Source organism: Camellia sinensis, chromosome 5 (genome assembly GCF_055761805.1).
Source record: "Camellia sinensis isolate YWXY chromosome 5, ASM5576180v1, whole genome shotgun sequence".
In the NCBI taxonomy this organism is placed as follows: Eukaryota; Viridiplantae; Streptophyta; class Magnoliopsida; order Ericales; family Theaceae; genus Camellia; species Camellia sinensis.
This window is the reverse complement of record NC_138965.1, coordinates 83,075,482-83,100,000: the sequence shown is the minus strand read 5'-3', so window position 1 is coordinate 83,100,000 and position 24,519 is coordinate 83,075,482. Positions and strand designations below refer to the sequence as shown.

The 24,519-nt window shown below is 37.2% G+C and overlaps 1 protein-coding gene and 1 pseudogene across 2 annotated transcripts in view; both read left to right on the top strand.

Annotated features, from left to right (window-relative positions):
- LOC114322999 (chaperone protein dnaJ GFA2, mitochondrial) overlaps positions 1-23,701 on the top strand; it is a 37,136-nt gene extending 13,435 nt beyond the window's left edge. The window contains exons 13-18 of the mRNA XM_028270453.2: positions 1,487-1,578; positions 3,670-3,741; positions 4,390-4,446; positions 4,626-4,674; positions 22,868-22,934; positions 23,229-23,701. Of these exons, the coding sequence (XP_028126254.2) occupies positions 1,487-1,578; positions 3,670-3,741; positions 4,390-4,446; positions 4,626-4,674; positions 22,868-22,934; positions 23,229-23,331 (440 nt within the window). The 3' untranslated portion in view covers positions 23,332-23,701. The remainder of the gene's footprint in view (positions 1-1,486; positions 1,579-3,669; positions 3,742-4,389; positions 4,447-4,625; positions 4,675-22,867; positions 22,935-23,228) is intronic.
- On the top strand, positions 19,540-20,353 carry LOC145790706 (elongation factor 1-alpha pseudogene; annotated as a pseudogene). The gene has a single exon (XR_014329697.1). The product of XR_014329697.1 is annotated as an elongation factor 1-alpha pseudogene (transcript).
- Positions 23,702-24,519: the final 818 nt, after the last annotated feature.

Here is a 24,519-nt window from a genome sequence, read left to right as displayed (position 1 = left end):
TGGTGACAGTGATGGTGCAACCATAAATGGTTGGAAGGCTGTTATTGGATTTGGAAACTCGAGGTGAAGCCTGTGCGTTCAAAAGACATTTTGGTCCCATAAATGTAATTGGTAGTACTATTATTATTATTTATTTAGATTTAAACCAAACAAAATCATGGCTAATGACATTTTTCAGAAAAGGAAAGGAGTTCCACTCTTCTTTATTTTTAGAGATTGGAGGCTGTGTGCGATATGTAGTTTGGATTTTAACTTGCTTTGCTATCTTTCTTTTTTTCTTTTTGGGCGGACTCCTTGTACTTCTTTGCTTTTTAGTCATTAATATTGTGACTTTTTGCTGTTGATCAAAAAAAAAAAAAAAAAAAAAACTAAGAAATTGAAGGGAATCGGACATGAAACTTTTCAAAAACTACTTGGAAACATGGGCAACTCTACATACATAAGTGTGGTATCACTTAGCCCCACTAGCTTTTGAAAGACATTGAAAAACAAATTTAGGGCAAATTACATCGATAGTCTCTACATCTTGCGCTGTGTCAGGGTGTTTTTTTGGGTCCCTTGACACTAAATTTTTAATTTTGTCTCCATCTGAGTCCAATTGATATGCTGGTTAGAATTTTTGTTGGAAATTAGGTATGTGAGTGCCATGAACCATGGTTTGAAGGGCAAAAGTTTGTGAACTTTTTCTTTTTGAGCGAATAAAAATTTGTGAACTTACTCGTATCTACCAAGTGAGTTAAGTCACTCAAAAAATAACATATGTATAGATGTTAGATATATCTATGAAGCATGGGTACTCAAAAAATAGTTTCGTATGAGTACTGGGTACTTACCAGGTGCGGGTACGCGTACCGGGTACAACAAATACATTTGGGTATGTCGTGGGTACGGCACTGGTACGTTGTCGGTATGGCATGAGTACGACACCAGTATAGCGAGGGTTTTTTTTTTTTTTTGGGCAACTGCTAGAATTTGTTGTAGCATTTATTATTCTTCTTTCAATTTTGAAAATATCAAGTAATTTATTTCCAACACCCTTTACCCATGAGTCATGGTTTTGTTCTCTTTTGCATCCTGTTTTAGACAATCAAAAAAGAAAAATAAAGAATTATATAACTTTTTAGACAAGCTGTTCTCTTTTTAGTTTTGATATTGAAATTTTGATTTATATGTTGGATGTTTAGCTAAAAAAATTAAAAAAAAAAAAAAATTGACGTACCCCATCCGTACCCGTACCTTATTTTTTTAAGAATTTGCCGTATCGGCATACCCGCACCTGCACCTGTGCTTCATAGGATATATCACACATACATAGAGAGAGAGAGAGGAGGTAGGCCATTTGGAAGAGGAGGTTGGATGGGCAGGAGGAATTTATTGTTGTGTGATGTAGTTTTCTGCTTGTTTTCTTCTTCTTTTGCTTAGGTCTTCTTTGTTTGTTTATGTCATGGATGGTTCTGGCCCTCATTGTGCTTGTTGGCATCTGCAGGAGTAGATGATAATGAAACTATGAAAGTGTATAGGAGTGGTGGAGCAGATCCTGATGGCAATCAACCTGGTGATCTTTATGCTACTATCAAGGTACCTTCTAATGTGTTAATTTTATTTATACTCACAAGTGCACGAACCGTACAATAGTATAGTTTAACGAATGTAAGGTTGAACCCACCAGGACTTATGATTTTTTTTTTTAGAAAAGTAATTAATTCGAATTTAAATAGACCCTAATCTAGTGAACAAATTTTAGTGTGATTGAAATTAACTCTAAAGATGCAATAATTAAATAAATTAAACAAACAGGGAAATAATTAAATAGAAGAATAAATTAATTAGATGAATGAAACTAAGGTTTCATAATTCACAGTCAAGTTTACCCTAATTATAATAACATAATCTGAATGATTTCTTTGATTCTCTTCACAATAATTTGGAAATCAATCTTAATTATTATGGAAAATATGATCATTAAATTTTTTTTTTCAAAATAATTTTCTTATGTATATTCTTCCGCACCTGAAAGTTTAAAATCAAATCATCTAATGTATCCGTTTGCACAAATCACAATTGATATCTAATATTTGAATTCAACAAGATAATAGTCAAGGTAGACTAATTAATGAGTAGATTTCAAATCATGAAAGAAATTTGATTAAATTCATATTCAAAATTTATTGAATTAATTACAATGAGACAAGAACGATTAATCAATTAAAGCACAATTCAAGACAATACAATCAGATCATATATTTAATTATTACGAAGCATGATGTTTCATCTTTAATCTCAATTAATAATTTCATTACACATCATTGCATGAATCATTCTTCTCCACTCGACTTTATCCGAGACTATTTCGTTAGTCAAATTAAGGAGATTCATATCTCTATTTATTACACTAGTCTACATCAATTTAGGTCTACCTCTTCCCCTAACACTACCGTCTATCGTCATTATATCGCGTTTCTTCACTACTGTCTGTGTTGGTCTCTGTTGTATATGACGAAACCATCTCGATCTATTATCTCTCAACTTATCTTCTATCGGTACTACCCTTACACATTTTCGAATATACTTATTCTTAACTCTGTCTTTTCTAGTCTTGCCATACATTCACTTTAGCATCCTTATCTCGACAATACTCATCTTCTTTACATGTTGTTTCTTAGTTGTCCAATATTCTGTCTCATATAACATCGTTGGTCTAATAGCCGTTCTATAGAACTTCCTTTCTAGTCTAGTGGTACTCGTTTATCGCACAATACTCCAGACGCACTCTTCCACTTATGCCACCCCGCCTTAATTATGTGGACCACGTCCGTTTCAATTTCCCCAGTCGTTGTGATAATTGATCCTAAATAATGAAAATGTTCACTCTTAGGTAGTTCTTGGTTCTCAATCTTCAATTTTCTTCTGTTTCCATGGTGACTGTTACTAAAATTACACTAACACGATATCATTTGCAAAAAGCATACACCATGGTACTCGTTTTGCCTCTTCTTTTTCTCTGCAAAAAGAATTCACCCTCATAATGAGTGTTACATGTATTTATATAAATGGAGAAAATCTAAACCTAATCTAATAATATTAGGAAACTATTATTAAACAAAAAAATATATAAATTATGCTAATTAAACTTCCGTATGGCTGACCCGGCTAAGAAGTCCTGTTGAAATGTATCTCCTGCTGGAAGAGTTGTTGACATTGAATTTAATCCGGTGCTTTGCGGCATTGACATAATTGACTTGTGCTAAGTTGACCAAAAATATAAAATTATGTTGCTCAAAAGGTTTGAACCGAAAATCCCCAATTCTGTAGTAGTAGTAGTGACCCACTCAATTGTCAACTAAGCTAGGCACAAGATTATGTCATAAAGCTCCTATTTATTTATTTGACTTCTTCTATGCCGATTCAACTTTCTTTCATTTTCCACCATTTTTTCATTCAATTTCTGGAATACCTAAAAACATAAAAACAAACATAATAAGATTAAATAATATATAAAATAGATCTAATAGAGTATAAATTAAGGGTATAAAATATGCACTATAATGAAGCACATCACCTTCCATAGTTCTCCACCCCCATTTATATTGTTAGTACTTGTTTGATATGTTATAGTTAGGTGTGTATATTGCTTTACTGCTCAGAATTTGTACCTTAATATTTTTCCAGGTCCGGGAAGATCCTGTTTTTCGACGAGAAGGGCCAGACATTCATGTTGATGCTGTACTGAGTATCACTCAGGTAATTACTTCTCTATTATCCCAACCACAAAAGAAAAAATTGGGAATACTTGATTTATCAAATTTCTTGGAAGTGTACAGAGTAAATTAATTCCAAGTTGTGCTTTCTGTGAAGATGTATCTAAATCATTCCTTTTGACCAGAAGGATATGTTAGTCATCTTAGGGTGCATTGTTTTGTGGGAATCTTCAATTGAGAATTGCAATCTTGATCTCATTCCCAGTCCAAGATTTGCAGGGATGGGCTTACCTGTGTGATTCCAATTCTGATAGGTGGATTTGCCATGGTTATCCTGTCTTTGAAGCAAAAGAAAAAGAATATTTTATCATTTTACTAATTTGAGCTCAGATAAATTAAACTCAATGTAATTGTAAATGCAATGGATGTGGCTCAGGTTACCACATTCACCTACTTGAATTCATTAAACATAGGTTGTGCAATTCCTTACTTCTTTCGCTTATTTTGGTCACCTGTTTTCTGCAAGTTATTCCAAGTCTACAAGGCTTTTGTGCAAGTTGTTTTCCCTGTTTTATGTCCCAGGTTTATCGGTTGTTTTGCAGTTTCTTTGTCTAGTGATACTTGTCAAGTTCCCTTCATACAAATTTGGTTCATTTAATTGATGGATGTCAGCTGATTCACTCTTATGCAGGCAATTTTAGGTGGAACCATCCAGGTCCCAACTCTAATGGGAGATGTTGTTCTTAAGGTTCTTTTTCTTCTTCTTTTTCTTTTTTAATTTATTTATTTTAAAAGTTATTGTGTGTATTTTTTTGTTTAATTTATTTATTTATTTGTATTATTAGCCTTCATTTTCATTATTCTGTGCATTTAGATTGCCGTTTGTTATGCTCAAGTGCCACAATTTTGTTGGTTTCTGATTTGCAGGTCCGCCCCGGCACCCAACCTGGTCAGAAGGTGGTTTTGAAGAAAAAAGGTAAAAAAATGATACACAGAAGTATACAAGAACTGTTGGTTTTTCGTTTCCTAATTTATTTTTTGGTTCTTTTAGATGTTCTTTTAGATGCAAGTAGAAAGGCATGCCTGTTTTATTTTCTGAAATAAGAAAGTAATACGTCACTTTAGTCCACTTGGCCACCTCTTCATTAAAAAAAACAGATAATTACTATCTTACATTACAAATTTCAGAGAATAAAAATGAATATATATATATATATATTTATTTTAGGGGACTCGGGCCACAAGTCCAATTTCAAAACTTTTGGGGCAATAGTCCCAAGCTCTATTCTTTTGAGGTCAAAAGGACAAAACAATTTGAAAGACAATATTACCCCTACCTATCCATCTATTTGTTCACCTATTTGTCCATGTGTCATCCCCTTATTTGTCTATGTTTGTCCACTTAATCTGCCTAGCCATATCAAGACCACCAGCAGTTGCTGGTGCCGCTGGCCAGCTCCAGCCATTTTTCTGGTGACTTTTCCGGCTATATTCCCCCATAGAATTGGACTTATCACCAATAAACCCTTTATTTTAACTTGGTCTAAATATTTAACATGTCATATTTTACACATTTAAATTAGAAAAAAAATCCTAAAATGTACAATATACATAATACATGGATGAGGATGGGCCTTGGAGGCATTGGCACAGGCCGGGAATAAAGTTGTGTGCACGTGACCCTCCCCAGAACCTGTAGTGGCGTCAACCTTGTGTAGTGGGACTGTCCCTTTTGTACTGAACTATGTTACCAGAAAATGCTAATACCCTAGCGATTTACGTATTGGTATGTACGTTCCGAAACATGGTACACTTTCTTTTCAAAATGGTAACTTTAGTGTTTCGAAGCGATCCCAAAAGTTTTTTTCCAATATATTTCTTTAAATTTTATTTTAGGAGAAAAAAAAATCAAATATATGAACTAAAATCTAAGGTGAGTTAAATTTTGACAAGATAAAAAAATAAAAATTGGGTTATAATTTTCATAGAAATGATTTGCTACATGAAAAAACAAATGAAAAAAATTGAATACCTAATAGTCTATGAAGCACGGACACATCCCTGAGGCTTGCGTATGAGTGTCGGACAGGTGTCGGACACGCTGCGACATGTGTCCGACACTCTCCCCTATGTATCCCCCTTTTTTTTAGAATTTTTCAAAGTCGGACACAAGGTTGGACACGCGAGGACACGATTTAGACACGCAGGTGGATCGAAGAAACCCTAGAACTGTTGGAGAGGAGAAAGAGAGAGTCAGAGACAGATCGAGGGGAGATAGATCGAGGGAAGAGAGAGATAGAACAAGGACAGAGAGAACAAACCCTAACCTGTTCTTCTTCTCTTTTCTGCTTCTCTGTTCTTTCGTCTTCGTCTTCGTCTTCGTCTTCGTCTTCGTCTTCTTCTGTCTTCGTCTTCTGTCTTCTATCTCCTTTCGTCTCTTCTTCTATCCCCGTCTTCTTCTCTTTCTTCTCTTCTCTGCATCTGATTTCATTTATTCTCTCTCCACTCCACCCTTTCCTTTTTATTCTCTTATTTTTTTTTTCTTTTGTTCTATTATTTATATCCATGTTTTTATTCAAATTTATAAAATAAGGGGTTGTTTGGGTTATCCTAAATAAGTGCACTTTGTCTTTTTGGACTAAAAAGTTGAGGAAAAAAAGATGGATGTTTTGGTTAACTTTTTGACTTTTTACGAAAAAATGTGTATTAAAAATTGTATAAATAAGTGTGTAGGAGAAGTTAGTGAAGTAGGCCGTACAAGTTGGGCAGTGTAGTCAGCTAGTTTAGGAGATGGGAAATGATTGCCTCCTTTTCGGGCTTGAATTGGACGGTGTTGTTCGGCCCGTGGGGGCCCGCCACAGGTCTCGTTTTGCTAATCAGAACCGTTTAATGTATAGAACTCGTCGAGTACTATATGCTTGTAAAAAATCACGTTGATTGGATATCGATAGCTATCTGATCGTGTTAGTTTTTTTTGTCAACTGTTAATTATATCACCATCTATTTTTTATACAAAATTGATTTGATCATGTAGTTAGCGATATTCGATTGACGTGATTTTTTACAGGCATATAGTACTAGATGAGTTCTACATATTGTACGGTTCGGATTATCAAAACGGAACCCGTGGTGGGCCCCCACGGGCTCAAAATTACCATCCAACTTAGTGAATGTATATATATGTAATTTTTTTTTGTTCCTTTTACTGCCTTTCCTTTCACGTCAATACCTAAAGTGGTGTGAAGTTGGTTTGTATTTTAATATTATGTATATTAATTTTTTTATATTTTTTTTTGGTAAATACCGTTAACTTTTTAACTTTTTGGCTTTTTTTAAAGATCCCAAACCAGGCCTAAATTATTTTTATTTGAAAAAAATTAATTTTTATTAAAAAAATTTAGGTAATATATTTATTTATTTTATTATTATTGTAATTTTATAAGAATTAATATATATATATATTTTAAATTTTAGATACATAATAAATAAATAAAATTATATATATTAAACATGTCCCCAGCCTGTCATGTCCCCTAGTTTTTGAAAATTTGCATATTTACGTGTCGTGTCCCGTGTCCGTGTCCGTGTCTGTGCATCATAGCTAATAGTTAAAAAAAAATAATTCTAGAAGTATCTTAAATTCTTAAGTATAATATATATAAGTCTACTTCTATTGTATCACATTTTAAAGCATATGGCGTATCACGTTCCCGTTTCCGTTCCCATTCTATGTACCGGAACGATCCATGTTCTACGTAACATAGGTACATAATATACATGGATCACTTTCTCTCTTGGATTTTATGTTCTTGTAGCTTGGAGATGTGTATTATCTCATTATAAGCTTACTGTAAACTCCTGCTCCTTGTTTCGGTTGTCAATCCTTATATAGGTTCTCCTCCAAATGGCTATATTTTTAAAATTTTCTCAGGCGAGGTAGAGGTCGACCACACAGCTACCATGGTCGACCACATCTACCAGGATGGTTGACCATTGCATTGTTTGCTTGTCTGGGCTCTTTATATTTCAGTTTGGTTGACCATACTATGGTCGTGTTTGACAAAACCATGCCTGTTGGACTTCTTCTAGGAGCACAAACCGAACCTCAAAAGGCCATAAGTAACATATTTTAATTCAGATTCAGATAAGATATGTGCCCAATTTAAAGCTCTGGAAGTTCAGTTTCTTTTTAGATTGGTCTCACGCAAGGATTCAAACTAGATCCTTACTTATTGGCCTTGGAAGGTCAGGTTGTCCCCATTTACCAAAATAGTCAACCTATCTTACTTTTGGTCAATGAAGACTAGCTTTGATATCTTTTAAAGTCTTTATCCTAGGTGACTCTACCTAAGCCATTTTGGTCTTCTTGTTACTTGACATCCTTCTGGTTCATGGAGCGTCTCTAGAGTTTATAGCCTTTGATCTCTTTGATGTGACGATGTCGATTTGAAATTTCCAAGTCTTTGAAGCTTGTATGAGCTTTCCTTCACCAAAATCCTTTTATGGGTGTTGAACTGAAATGCTCCCTAGCTACAATACAAGTCATGAAATTGTCATTCTATGCTATTACTATACTCACAAGGAGCAGGTGTCTCTTGGCTCTAGCAGAGTTGATCTTACTGATTTCTCTTCTGCATATTGCCACTGCATTTTTGTAATCGAGGTACTACATATGCTTTCTTTAGCTGTGTATCCATTGTTGTCTTTGAACCTTTGGACCCCACAAACACAATATTTTTCCAACCTAGCCATTTTCGGCAAGAGTTCACTCTAACAGGTGAAATTGTGCTGGCCAAACATCCACCTCCGTGGCCTTGGGAATCATCTTGGGATGTCTCTTAGTGTCAGAGTAACTGTATGGCAGGTGAGGTAGCTGGTGACTACAATGGCATGGGACCTTCACACCTCCATAGGCCACCAAATGGTTTTTTTAGCATTGCCATTAAAATTGGACTAAGCCAACCCAAGACCCTTCACTAATGGAATCAGTATCACATGAGTTTGGATTTGCTAGAGAGAGAAATTGTCAAATTGGGATACCAGAGCTAAAGCTCTGAAATTTTCAATCTTCAAATGTGAAAAATTAGTTGTTGAGAGACTAGTCACCCATTTATAGACAAAGGCTAACTTCAACCAACAACTACTAACGTACTAACTCACATCAGTACCATTGCCCTAAAAAGAACTTGCCCTCAAGTTAGGACAATATAAAGACATCTAGTCTACAACATAAGGTACCAAATGCTGGACATTGAAAGTGTTGGAGATGTTCAAATGCGGAGGCAATTGAACTTGATAGGCATTGTCCTTGATCTTGCACCAAACCCCACAAGGGCCCACTTTTTTTAGCTTTCAACTTCATATAAGAGCCATGAGACTGTCTTTCCTCAGTCAGAACCGTTCAAACAAGATCTCCTTTGAAAATGACCTTTCATCTTATGCACATCAGCTGTGACTTCGTACTTGGCATTGGATTTTTCAATTTCTGCCTTGTGAGCATTTATTTGTTGCATAAATATAACCATCTCTTCCACCTTTGCAGTCTCCCTCTTAGTTATAGGTAAAGGACCTAAATCCACTACACTAGGCTTGGAACCATAAACAACTTCAAAAGAAGAAGTATTAATGCTGCAATTGAGAGAAAAAAGTGTAAGCAAATTCAACCAATGGAAGGACACCATCCCAACCCTTAGGATCATATCCCATAAGACATTTCAACAAGTTTCCAAGATTTCAGTTCTCCACTTGAATTACCCTATTTTAGCCTTTATACCAGTTACCAGACAAACAAGCAATCACAAGAAAACTCAAAGATTTAACGTGGAAAACCCAAAAGAGAAAAATCACATTCCCAACAACCAAATCAAATCAAATCTACTAAAAAGACCCAAGAATACAAGACACAGACGAGAGGACTTACAACCGTTCACCTAGGTTTACCTAACTTTGCTAACTTTTGAAAATTCCACGATCGTGGCCTGAGACCTGGTTAGCCTTCTCAACCTTCTAGAAACCATGAAGCTATACACCTTGATCTCCATTCTTGAACGGCTCTGATTACCCAATCGGCCATGGGTGGGAACACAACAATGCAAAGATATGCAAAGTTTCGAGGGTTTTGGAAACTAACTCAAGAAAATTCTCTCACGAAGATCGGAAAGTATTGCTCAGAATTGTTGCGGAGTTTTCAAAATTTTGGTTGTATAAATTAGTGCATTTATAGAAAAAACAACTTTAAAACCAACTTAAGATAGGATTTAGAAAAATCAAGACAGCCATCGATGGCATTTAAGGCGCAACCGATTTGTTAAAATCGATGTATTATTGATTGATGTATTGATTGATATATCTTGATATATTATATTACAATCGATGTATTATTGATTGATGTATTGATTGATATATCTTGATATATTATATTACAAATCAGAGTGGCTCATTATATAGGAGAGGGTTTGGGTAGTAGGTGAGGAGTAGGTGAGGGTAAATTGGTGGTAGGTGTAGTAGGTGTGGTAGTAGGTGGTGGTAGGTGTAGGTAAATTCTAACAGCCCCCCGCAAACTCAAGGAGGATAGAAACTAACCAACTTGAGTTTGAAGAGAGGAACAAAACAAGAAAATACATAAAAATAAAGGATAGGAGACACTGTATGGTCGTGTCAGACCGTTGGTGAAGACACTGTATGGTGGTGTCATAACATTGTAGAGGACACTGTATGGGGGTGTCATAACGTGGTAGAGGACACTGTATGGTGGTGTCAGACCGATGTAGAAGACAGTTTATGGAGTCATGTCGGACCGTTGTAGAAGACAGTTTATGGGGTCATGTCGGACCGTTGTAGCAGACAATGTTGTGACAGTTGTTGTGACAGTTTACGGAGTCTTGCTGGACCCTTGTAGAAACTAACCGGAATCAATATCGGGACAGTTTACAGAGTCTTATCGGACCCATAAAGGAGCTAACCGGAATCAATGTCGGGACAGTTTACAGAGTCTTGTCGGACTCATAAAGAAGCTAACCGGAATTAATGTCGGGACAGTTTACAGAGTCTTGTCGGACCCCTAAAGGAGCTAACCGGAATCAATGTCGGGACAGTTTACAGAGTCTTGTCGGACCCTTAAAAAGTCGCACCCTCAAAAGGTGTGCCCAATCTTTCAAAAAGGCGTGCCATCAAAAGGCGTGCCCAATCCATAAAAAAGCGTGCCATCAAAAGGCGTGCCCAAGTCATCAAAAGGTGTGCCGGACATGATGGCGAGGCACGTGGGCGCCTTGGCTTGCGTGCCCGTTTGTCGCCTGGTGGCAAGAGGCGCGCGATGCGCGTGGCTGCCTCGGCTATAAGACGGAGGCTGAGGCTGAGGCAGAGAAAAGCTGCGAAAAACCTCTGAAAAAAAACTTCGTTGTGCTGAGAGAGAGAGTCTGAAAAACTCTTCGTTGTGCTGAGAGAGAGAGTCGGTAACACTCAGTTGCCCAGAAAATGGCCTCGTCCTCGTCTTCCCGTGGACTGCTCACCCTCTTTCCCGACCTCAACGAGTCAACAAGAGAGAGAACTGGTACGGTGGCACTGGAACCTCAACCAAGTGCCCCGGAGTTTGCTCCGTTGAACTTTCCGATGCGGTCTGTGGAGCAAAAAATGGCAGGGCAAACAGATATTGAAGCCAATCAATATACACTGAAGTCATGTGTGGAAACTATGACTGCGGTTACAAATTTGTCGAACCGGCTGCAGAGTAGGACAAATGAGGTGCAGCATTTGAACGCCCAACTGGCTATGCTCCAACGCATGTATAAGGATGCGCGAGCAGAGATAAGCGTGCTAAGGGCAGAAAACAAGGAGCTGAAGCGGAAGGCCACCGTGATGTTCCGATTTGGAGGGCCGCCATATGCTGCAGTGGAGGAGTATGGAGGAGTGAACTTGCTTGGTGGTCGAGGAAGCACGGAGGCAACACCGTCAAGGACCGCCCAGGACGGAGGCAAGAAGAAAAGACCGGCGGAATAGGCGAAGAAATGAGGCCGGTGGGTGGCCGTCTGCAGAAAAACAAATCTTTTGGTGTGGTTTTTTTTTTTTTTTTTTTTTTTTGATGTAAAAGTGTGATCGGGGTTGAGCCCCTGATATGAATAAAAGGATGGGCTGTTGTGCAAATTTGGAAAGTGTGTTGTGTTTTTTTTTTTTTTTGGTTTTTTTTTTTTTTGGAAAGAATAATAATAATAAAAATGTATTAATGGGGAAGTGGCAATTCCCGTCGGTTTTTGTTTTTTTTTTTTTTTTTTTTTTTTTTTTTTTTTTTTTTTTTTGGTATCCAGAAGTGGCAGATGTACAGAGGAAGTAGCGAATGGCTGTTATAATAAAAAATAAAGGTTGGTTTTAAAGGAAGGGAAATAATAGAAAAGTGTATATAAAATTGGGGGAAGTGGGTTGAATAAAAAAAAGGAATGTAGGTTTGAAAGTGGAAAGAGGAGAGAGACGAAAGGCATTAGGGAGTGGGATCACGTGGGTGGTGTAAAATAGAGGAAAAGAAAAAATAAAAAAAGCAAAAGAAGAAAAGTAAAATGGGTTGGTGAGTTGGGGGAATAAAAACAATATATAGATATATAAAAAGAAAAGAAGAAGAAAGGTGGGTGGTGGAAACAATTATGGTGAGGTCGGCAGGTTTTTTTTTTTTTTTTTTTTTTTTTTTTTTTTTTAATGACGAAAAATAAAATAAAATAAAGAAAAGGAAAGGAAAGTGGGGTGTGGATGAGTGGGGAGAAGAGGGTGGCGTGAGGGAATATAATTTAATATGAAATATAATATAATATGAATTTACAAGGCATGAGTTTAGCAGCCTCACCAAGTTCAAAGTATCTTTACAGACAGCACACTGAGAAGAATCCGAAGAGAGCGATTCATCAGTAATCTGAATGTCGAGAAGAGCCTCAACTGCAGACTTAGAAGCAGGGGGGTCCCGTACCGATTAGGATCGTTCTCGGCAAGCTGCGGGATGAGTTGCTCGAGTCCAGGGCCAAGGAAGTAATCGCCGAGATTGGACGGAAAACCATCCTTTGCTGGAGGTGAACGACCCTGTTTCGGCCCTGTACCGGATTGGGTTTTCCGGCGATGCACCAGAGTTTCCGAGATGGTTGTCCGAGCCGGCAAAAGGTTTTCCGAGAGGTTGTAGTACAGTCAACTATGGATTCAGTTGCCTGAGGAACGAACTACATTGGAAATGGGAAAGGTATGTGTAGAAAATTATAGCGGACTAGGTTGAGGTCCGGCGGGCGGCTAAGGTGAGGTTGCCACCCGCCGGTGAAGCGCGAATACTAGGTTCTAAACCCGCTCTGATACCATGTTAAAATCGATGTATTATTGATTGATGTATTGATTGATATATCTTGATATATTATATTACAAATCAGAGTGGCTCATTATATAGGAGAGGGTTTGGGTAGTAGGTGAGGAGTAGGTGAGGGTAAATTGGTGGTAGGTGTAGTAGGTGTGGTAGTAGGTGGTGGTAGGTGTAGGTAAATTCTAACACGATTGCATTCATGAATATGAGGGATCAATCACTGTCTTTGGGAGAAAACATGCTCCCAAAGTTCAAAAGAGCGATAGATCACCAATTGATTACCTCCTTTTGGAAAAATATTTGCATAGCTGATTCTAGAGGGATTGATTGCTTTGCTAAAACAGTCAATTTTGAGCATGTTTTTGAAGGAAGACTTTTATATCTTTTTCAAATTTTTGAAATACCTTTTTTCAATGCAACTAAAACATGTGCAAAGCTTACCTGAGCGGGTAACAGAGCAAAGCTTTGACCTTGGCATCTTGGGCTGGCTGAGTTTGACAATTTACCAAATTACCCTCCTACATCTAAAATATTCTCATACTCCATTACAACCAGATTTTTTCATAAAAAAATGCTTACTGAAAATATTTTGTTATACTATCCATCACGACCTCATCCTGCCCTAAACAGGATAGTGTGATGACTGACTAGTAGTCATAGAAAAGGCTTAACTAAACAAAACAAGTCAGACTCTTTTAATAATTGGAGTAAACTTTTGTTTTCTGCTGCAAAAGCAATTAATTCTTTTATTTGAGTCCATTTGAAACATCCATTCAGAGCAGTATATAACTACATGAAATACAACATTCAATATTTTCACTAATTGTTTCAATATTACATAAGTATACAAAGCTTACAAAAATACAATCTACTACATGATAATCTATTCTCCTTCCTAAGCTTGTACATTTATAAGGCCTAACTAAATTACATATGCCCAAAACTATTCACTTTTCAAGCATGTTCATCTTTTTCACCTACATACATATAGGGGAGATAGGTGAGCCAAAACTCAGTGAATAATATTACAAAAGTGGTAATGGATGAATATGAATGAGTTTGCAAAGCATTGATTAATATATCAAATTTGGTAATTTCCAAGCCATTCCATCGTGAGTATTTCATTTCAAAACGTAGCATTTCTATACATATAGCAATGCTCATACATCACAACGAAACGAAGGAATAACCGGCCCATATACCAATTAGACAAACGCATGCGCAGGTGGCGAAAGAGATTTCAATTAACAGCCATTGGCATGCTTACCGCCCCTCAATAACTAGGACTAATCCGAGGATGTCATCTAATACATTGATACAAAGAGTATAGGATATTCATTCATATCGAAACAAAGCTAACTATTTCAAAGTATGATACATTCTTGATTTTAAAACTTTAAACATTACTTTATAAAAACATTACTTTACAATAATATTACGCACCAATGGCTCTTAAGTAGTTGATACTTTGCAAGATTTCGACCTACACAAAAGAAAGTGCGAGTATTTGTGATACTCGATTCAAAGTGATGCATTACTACTCTTTTTCGGGTCCAATTCTAGTGTTCTAGCTTAAGTTAACATTACTTCCTTTAACTATACACTTCTAGGTCATTTTTCAAGTCTTTTTCAAGTTCATTTCATGTTCCAATTATGCGAAATGAGGCCAGGCAATTCAAAAAGGTGAAAAAGGAGTAAAACAGAGTAAATTCCCTGTTAGCCACATGTTCGGGGTCTGAGGGCCACACGTGTGGATTCTAGCAGTTCCCTTGGGGCCTGGCCACACGTACAAAGGTCTGGCCATAGGTGTGGCAGACTTTTGTCTAAACTGAAGTCCTGGGAATCTGGTTTCTAATAGTGGTGTTCTCACATCAAAATTCCAAATAGAGAGGGAGATATGGTCAAATTAGTGTAGGCTGCTTACTTTCTTTCAATCATTTTAAGCCAATTTTTTCCCTAACTTAACTCTTTTTCTATTTTCCTTCCATTCCTTCCATTCAATCTTCAATTAAATGCAACTTTACATTCATTCTTTGTTGCTTAAGATGATTGTCATGTGAAAGAAGATGGAAAACCTTACCTTCTGATGATTTTTAGTTGGTTTTTGAGCTAGGATTTGAGCCCTCTTCTTTGGTCCTTCTTCTTTCACTCTTCCTTTCTCCTCTCTTCTTTCTCTCTTTGCTCCAACAGATTTTTCTCTTTCTTACAACCACTTTCTCTCTCGTCTAAGCTTATTTTCCTATTTTATAATCAAGGGAGACACTTGTCTCCAATTGGTTTTCCTTATCCTCCAAAGTGCGAGACGTAACTTTGAGGTGTTAGCTTTACCTCTTGGCATGCTTCACCTATGTGCTTGCTTGTCTCATCTTCTCCCTAATCTTCCTCATTAGCTTAGTTATTTTAGTTCTAATTAATCCAACTTAATTACCGCAAATCTTGCTTAAATTTTGGCACAATGTCTAGGAAAGATCTACTCATTAGACATTAAGCTCCTTGATTAAGACTTAAGATGTGAGCATTCTAAATTCAAGTTAAACAAATCCCTTGACTCTCAATGTTCACAAAAACTTCTACTCATAAGGGTTCCTAACAAGGCATACCCTAACTTCCATGTTTTCTAGTTCTTACTTAACACACATGTACTTCTAAGTTCTCTCTACTCATTGCACTTACCTTCTAAGTTTTCATCCTAGTAATTTGTATTTTTATCTCTAGTGCGATGTAAGGTAATTAAGGTAAGCTGTTTGTTCATGTCGAGCAAGAATGTTTCCGGTGTGGTTACCCACTTCTTCTCCAAGCTCAAAAGACGGTTACTCTCTAATTCTCAACACAACCTAGGGAATTTTTACATTCAAAGTTTTCTGTCTATTGCCTGGTTTCCCAAGTTTGATCTAAGCAATTCATGTCACAACTTTTGATGGAATACAAGACAATTAAACAAGGACAACATATGATTTTAGCGTGCAAGGTCTTGTTAATTATTCTCCTTCTCAGCTTCAATTGGGGTATTTTATGAAGTGAGGTGCCTAGTTCACTTAGGCCTATGAAGTTGTGACATAGACATGGACACAGGGACACTGTGATTTCAAAAAAATGGGGACACGGACACGGTTGAGGACGCGATGATTTTTTTAAAATTATATATATATTTGCTATGTAGATTAATATTATGTTACAAAACAATCAAAATTAATAAAAATTAACACATTAATTCAATATATATATATAAAAACTATTACATTTATATTTATAAAGAAAAATATATATATTAAAATAATTATAAATATAAAGAAAAAAAAAATTGTAATCCTAAAAAAAAAAAAGGGCAAATTACATATACACCCCTCGAGGTTTGGCTAAATTACAGATACCCCCCTGAGGTTTCGGAAATTACATCCCGCCCCCTGAGGTTTGTATTTTCATAACAATTTGCCCCCTGAGGTTTATATTTCATAACAAATAACCCCCTAATTTCTTATGCAAATATAGTATTCAGGGGGGAATTCGTAATTTCTCAAACCTCAGGGGGCATCTGTAATTTGGCCAAACCTCGAGGGGTGTATATGTAATTTGCCCTAAAAAAAACTATTATTTTATGAGAGCACCAGCAACGTCCTTAATTTCTGCCCTATCTTCTTTATTTAATACTAATAATAATTATAATCAGAAAAATAAAGAAAAGGAAGAGACAGAGAGACGAGAAAAGAGAGAAGCAAAAAGGCGAGATGCGCGAGAGAGAAGCGAAGTGGTGAGAGAGAGAGAGACGAGAGGTGAAAGAGAGAGAGACACACTTGCCTGACTGATTGAGGTCGTATGGAGGCTGACTAGAATAACTTCTTCTTCTTCTTCAAATCTGAGGTACACTGAGGTACATCTCCTCTCTTTTCTTCTCTTCTATTTTGATTTTGAGATTTAGGGCTAAAACTCTGAACGTTTTCTGGCTTGATCCGTGTCCCCGGCGTGTCTCTTGCAAAAAAAATAAATTAAATTAAAGGGACATGCCAAATGGCATGTCCTGTATGTGTCCCGGTGTGTCCGACACCACTACGGCTCCTATTCCGGTGTGTCCGTGCTTCATAGCTTAGGGCATTCGAAGATGGACATTTGGATATGGTTATGTCACCTGGCATTATTTGGGTTGTTAAACTATCATTTGGCCATTGGTTTGTGGATGGAAGCTAGTACTAAAATGCAAGTTGGTTCCAATTTTTTTTCATAAAGTCCTCCAAAAGTGTTCAAGGAATTTGGCATCCTTATTCAATACGATGAATATAAGAACTCCATGAAGCTGTAGACCTCCTTGAAGAAGAGATTAATAACATTTGTAGTGTCCACAGTCTTCTTGTAAGGTATAAAATGTGTCATTTATGACAAACGGTCAACCTTGACTGATAGAATCACTCTTCTTTTGTGTAGGTGGCTGTCTTATACAAAATATATGCTAATACATTTCCAAGGACTCTTGGGCCCTGAAAGAGGCAAGTATAAACCCTCAGTAGTACCTTTCCCCATACTTCTTTGGCAAATGTGACATCTTTGCACATGTTTTCCCACATCCTTCGCCATTCCCGACCAAGATTATTCACCTTGGAGAAACCCAAGAGTCTTACACTTGCCAAAATGTTTAGTAATTTTTCTCACAAAGAACAATTTGGAACACACACATTCTGTCCATTGAAGGGAAAACCATTCCTCTCTCAACATGTAACTAGGATGGGAAGCTCTATCTCCTTTTTGTAGAGCTTGAGGAATCTTGCTAAAGTAGGGATCCTCCACATAGAAAATTTGGAGTTGTGGAGAGTGAAAATTCCAAATTGGATACAAGAGCTAAAACTCTGAAATTTACAATCTTCAAATGTCAAAAGTTAGTTATTGATAGACTAGCCACCTATTTCTATAAGAATCATTTGGCCATGCTAATATAGATCTCTTAATAATTTATTCTTATATGAAATGACACATGTCAATTGCATGTGTTTCCCATAAATAAATAAAAAAATGTAGGTAAATTACTAATAGGTCCTATTTTTGAGATAAATTTATCACTCTTGTTTTTATGAATAAATTTACATTGATAAATTTATCAGTCAGGATTTGTAGGTAAATAAGCCTAGTTAATAGGACTAATTGGTAAGTGGCCCAATTTAAAATGTATAGATATTTGTATTGCTGCTGTTGTGTCCAAGTTCTATGGAGTTCTTGTAATGCCATTAGGGCTACAAAGAAGTTGAGCCGAGTGTTGCTAAGCTTGAGTTCGGCTCGTTTACTTATTGAGCTTGTTTATTAAGCTCAAACTCAGCTCAATAACTAACTAGGGTCAAACTCGGCTCGGCTCGGCTCAGCTCATTAATATCAATGGAACTTGAACTCGGCTCGGTTCAACTCGTGAAGATTTTTATTATTATTATTATTTAAATAAAGATAAATGAGTCGAGCTTGATGAGCCAAGCTTATTTGAGTTCGAGCTCATCTTGTTTACTAAATGAGTAGAGCGGAGCCGACCCAAGCCGTTAACAAGCCAAGCTAAGCCAGTTCTCGAACAGGTTGGTTCATTTGCAGCCCTAAATGTCATATCTTGTCCTGTAATGACTCTGCTGTTTCTCTGTCCATTCTACTTAGATGGCTGAACTTATGCATAGCAAAAAGGGTAGTCAAAACTCAAGCTTACGGCCAACGTATTATGATTGAGGGTTCCAAAAACATAATGGGGATGGTTTTTTTGTGACCTTCAAAAGGTACAGTAATTGGATCAACTCCAACAGGCCCTCCAAATGAGGCTTTTTAGGCAAAATAGCTAGCTCTTCCCACTTTTAACAAACCCAATAGGCGCTCTCTAATTGATTAGGCATTTTACTTGTCAATTTGGCTTGCTACATTTGGCCAGCCATTAAAGGCTAGCCAAATTTGGCCAATAATGCAACCAAATTTACAATCAAATTCCAAAATCAAGAGAGAACAAAATCCCCAATTAGGGGTAAACCCCCAAGGGTTAGATAGAGAACCAACAGCACTTGCTCAATTGATTTCTATTTTGTTCAATTTAAAGTTAAGTACTAACAAAAGTACATCTCATATTTATAGTCCAAAGCCACTAATAGCCTGAACTAATAGAACACTTGATAGGGAACTTATGACACATAGGCATAGGACTCAATTTGACAGTTAAAGCATTTATTCTACATCAATTGGCCAATGAGAAAATGCCACATCATTAAGAAGTTAGTTTGGATGGATACACCACACACTCCACTTCACCTAACCCACTATCACCTCCACTACACCTACTACCACATTTTCTTCTATATATAGATTGTATAGGAATTGTAATATATCAATCAATCAAGATACATCAATCAATAATACAATTCTCTATTTCTCTTTATACATTAAATTTTCTACATGGTATCAGAGCAAGGTTAAGCACTTAGTATTTTTCGCTTCACCGGCGGGCGGCAACCTTGCCTTGGCCGCCCGCCGGACCTCAACCTAATCTGCTAGAATTTTCTACACATACCTTGAAATTTCTTCGAGTCCACCACCACTGCCTCTCCTCTCACTGTTGTCCTCCCATACACCACCGTCTCGATCGTCTTCATCTACAATGTTGCAGTGAAGGATCTCAAGCGTGGTTTTGTTGCATCCAACTCAAAGGATGATCCAGCCAAGGAAGCTGCAAATTTCACCTCCCAGGTTATTATTATGAATCACCCGGGTCAGATTGGTAATGGGTATGCTCCAGTTCTTGACTGCCACACCTCCCACATTGCTGTCAAGTTTGCTGAGATTGATCGTCGATCTGGCAAGGAGATTGAGAAGGAGCCTAAGTTCTTCCGTGAACATGCTCTCCTTCCTTTTACTCTTGGAGTGAGGCAGATGATTTGCTGCTGTAACAAGATGGATGCTACCACTCCTAAGTACTCAAAAGCAAGGTATGATGAAATTGTGCAGGAAGTCTCTTCCTATCTGAAGAAGGTTGGTTACAACCCTGACAAAATTCCTTTTGTCCCCATCTCTGGTTTTGAGGGTGACAACATGATTGAGAGGTCCACCAACCTCGATATGATTACACAGCCCAAGAGGCCATCAGACAAGCCTCCTCTTCTCCACATTCTTGATAACACCAACAGCAACAGTTTGACGCATTTATTAGAGAAAAGGTCCAAAGGCAGCTCCTGTCAAAGCTGATGCTCAGCAGGCTGTACCACCTATTGAAGTGCCAGCACTATCCTTGCACATGGGGGGCACCCACTCATTTCTTTATTGTTTTCTTTTACTCACCCATGTGACCCACGATGCAACCTATACTTTTTCTTTTCTTTACACTCTTGTTCCCCACTTTCTTTATTATATATATATATATATATATATCTCTTTTTATTATATTATATTAAAAAAAAAAAAAAAAAATCTTCATCTCTCCTCCGTTTGATTTCCAACTCCATTATTTTTATTTTTATTTATTTTCTCCAAACCACTTTCCTTATTTCCTCCATCTTTCATTTTTGATTTCAAATATATTTTTATTATTTTTTCTTTATTTTTCTTTCACATTCTTTTTAATCTTTTTCCAATTCCCTTCATACCATATAGCTTTGCACATCAAATCATATTTCATTCATCTCAGGGATCAACCCCGATCACAATTTTACACAAAAAAAAAAAAAAAAAAAAAAAAAAAAAAAAAAAAAAACAACAACAACAACAACAACAAACAAACAAACCACCACAACACACCCGCACCCACAGTGGGATTTTTCTTCTCTACTCTGCTGCAGGTCTCTTCTTCTTGCTTTTCTCTTGGGTGTCCCTTACCGGCGCTGCCTCCATACTACCCACTCCACCGAGCACGTTCACTCCACCCTGCTCCTCCACTACAGCATATGGTGGACCTCCAAATCGGAACATCACGGTAGCCTTCCGCTTCAGCTCCTTGTTTTCCGCCTTCAGCACACTTATCTCTGCTCGCGCATCCTTATACATGCGCTGGAGCAGAGCCAATTGGCCGTTTAAATGCTGCACCTCATTTGTCCTACTCTGCAGCCGGTGCGACAAGTTTGTGACTGCCGTCATCGTCTCCACACAGGACTTCAAAGTATACTGATTGGCTTCAATGTCAGTTTGCACTGCCATTTTTTGCTCCACAGACCGCATAGGAAAGTTCAACGGAGCAAACCCTGGGGCGCTTGGTTGAGGTTCACTGACCCCCGCACCAGTTATCTCTCTTGTTGACTCGTTAAGGTCTGGAAAGAGAGTGAGCAGACCACGGGAAGACGAAGCCATTTTCTGGACAACAGAGTGTTACAGAGTGTCTCTCTCAGAAATCTCTCTCAGACAACAGAGTGTTACAGAGTATCTCTCTCAGAAATCTCTCTCAGAAAACAGAGTGTTACAGAGTATCTCTCTCAGAAATCTCTCTCAGAAAACGAAGAGTTTTTCAGAGTTTTTCTAGCAGGTTTTTGTCTCTGCTTCCAAGCCTCAGCCTCCGCTTCGGTTTATAAAGACCATGACAAAGAGGCCGACACGCGTTCTGTCGATCACGTGCATCGCCGCGTGTCTGGCGCACCTTTTGATGGCACGCCTTTTTATGGATTGGGCACGCCTTTTGATGGCACGCCTTTTGAAAACATGGGCACGCCTTTTGATGGCACGCCTTTTTATGGATTGGGCACGCCTTTTGATGGCACGCCTTTTGAAAGATTGGGCACACCTTTTGAGGGTGCGACTTTATAAGGGTCCGACAAGACTCTGTAAACTGTCCCGACATTGATTCCGGTTAGCTCCTTTATGGGTCCGACAAGACTCTGTAAACTGTCCCGACATAGATTCCGGTTAGTTTCTACAAGGGTCCGACAAGACTCTGTAAACTGTCCCGACATTGATTCCGGTTAGTTTCCATAAGGGTCCAGCAAGACTCCGTAAACTGTCACAACATTGTCTTTTACAACGGTCCGACATGACCCCATAAAATGTCTTCTACATCGGTCTGACACCACCATACAGTGTCCTCTACAACGTTATGACACCCCATACAGTGTCTTCACCAACGGTCTGACACGACCATACAGTGTCTCCTATCCTTTTTTATTTTTATGTATTTTCTTGTTTTGTTACTCTCTCCAAACTCAAGTTGGTTAGTTTCTCTCCTCCTTGAGTTTGCGGGGGGCTGTTAGAATTTCCCATCTTTACCTTCACCTACTCCACTACACACTCCACTTCACCTACCTCCACTTCACCACACACTCCACTTCACCTAACCCACTATCACCTCCACTACACCTACTACCACATTTTCTTCTATATATAGATTGTATAGGAATTGTAATATATCAATCAATCAAGATACATCAATCAATAATACAATTCTCTATTTCTCTTTATACATTAAATTTTCTACAGATAGCTAAAATAAAGAATAGTGTTGGAGGACATGCATCAGAAGGCAAAATGAGTAGTGTATTTTTTTTTTTTTTGTCTAGTAACTCGCAGTGTGTCTCATATCGGAGCTTCACATTTATTTTTAGGCCCAGTGTTGGCAGTAATATTTTCCATCGGAGTCAAAATTCCTTGGCAGCACATTGGGTGAGTGTAGCAGCACAAAAAAAGGAAAGGAATAAAAGAAAGAATATACAGGCCACTGATTTTTGTACTAGTACTGTTGTGTACATCTTGTAACTTTTTGTATACTTCGATATTTTGTTTTTCTGCCAGTTTTTGGCACCCCCAAAAAATGATGTTATAGATATGCTGCCCTAGTATAATTGGCTAAGTATTCAGTTGTGTGTATCGTACAATATGTGCCTTTCAAGTTATACACTTAATATATATATATATATATATATATTTACAGGGATAAAAACAAGGAACTCTTACTCGTTTGGGGATCAATATGTGCACTTCAATGTCAGCATCCCAGCGTATGTTCTCTTTCTCTGAGCTATTGTTATTAATACCACGGTTCATGCCTTCTTGACTATCCTTTTTTATTTTTTTATTTTATATATAATATTTATAGTTATTTTGTATATCCCATTTTAGTTCTCATTGGATGGGGTCTTGAGATATTTGGCATTATTTGCACAAAGTAGTTGCAATGTGGAGGATATTCATGCTAATTACTTGGTTACTTGTCTTTGTCAAAAGTGTGCTCTCTTCCCCACAAGTGTGATAATTACACACTGATTGATGGTTATATGGGATACATTGTGCAGAAATTTGAGTGCAAGACAGCGGGAACTAATTGAAGAGTTTGCGAAAGAAGAGCAAGGTGAATATGAGAAGGATAAGGGTACTGCTGCTGGAGCATCGGTTTAAGTTCAATGTGGAGGCTGGTTTGTGTCCCCATTGTCATCATACTTAAAAGAAGGTGAAAGGAAGATTACATATTTTTTGTTACACCCTATTCCTTGAGCTTGGCAATTTTGTCCCAGTAATTTTAGGTTCAGCGTTTACTTTCTTTTTCTTTTCTTTTTTTAAAAAAAGAAAAAAGAAAAAAGAAAAAAAGGATTTGTAATATTTTACTTTTTCTGAAATTATAATTAATCATTGGTATCATGACCAGATTATAAGTATTTCATGATACTCATGTACATATATCTCCTTACAGTATTATTTGTGAAAGTGAACCCACTAGATGTTTCCATTAAGATATAAATATAAAGTTCAGTTTTGTCTTCTCGAGGTTGGGGCTGTTTTGTGGGTGCTACGACTTGTCATGTCCTGATGGATATATTGCATAACAGCTATTAGTTCTTTAAACACTTGCAATAATTTGTCATAGAAATTAGGGTTTGTTTGGGAAGTCAACTTTTAAGTGGTTGTTTGGTTAAGCTATGAGGTGAAAAAAAATTAGTGTTTGGGGATGATTTTGGCTTCTATACAAAAACATGCAAATGGTAGAGAGAGCAGGAGGAATTTTTTACCTTTTTTTTTATGATTTTTTGATTTTTTTGGTGACTTTTTAGCTAAGTCAAACAATCCCTTAGAACCATATTTCTTTCTGTCATCAAGGCACTCTTATTTGTGAGCTGGCATAATAAGGGGAAGTTTTACTCGCATCAGGGGGAAAAAAATTTCTGTGATGCACATCACAGAAAATTTGAGGACACCATTCATTTTTGTTTTGTAGTTTATTTTTGTTTTGAAGTTTATATTCAAATATTTTATTCTCGTTTGAAAATTTATATTCAAACAAAACAATACAAATGGTGTGTAATGAAATTTTTTGTAGTGCGAATAGAATTTCTCCATAATAATAGATAAACTAATGTTCATTCCTAAAAATGTGAGTTGAATTGGTATAGATGGTCCGATCAAAAAAGAATTGGTATGGATGGGGTTATCAAAAAAAGATTAGTATAGATGGCTGCTCAACAAAAATAAAACATAAACAATTAATCGGAAAGGCAAATGGGGCATAATGTTGTTGCAGTGGTGATTTTTAAATTGTTTCTAGATGCTTTTTAAATTGGGTCTAGGTTTGTTTCGATTATTAAAATCGTT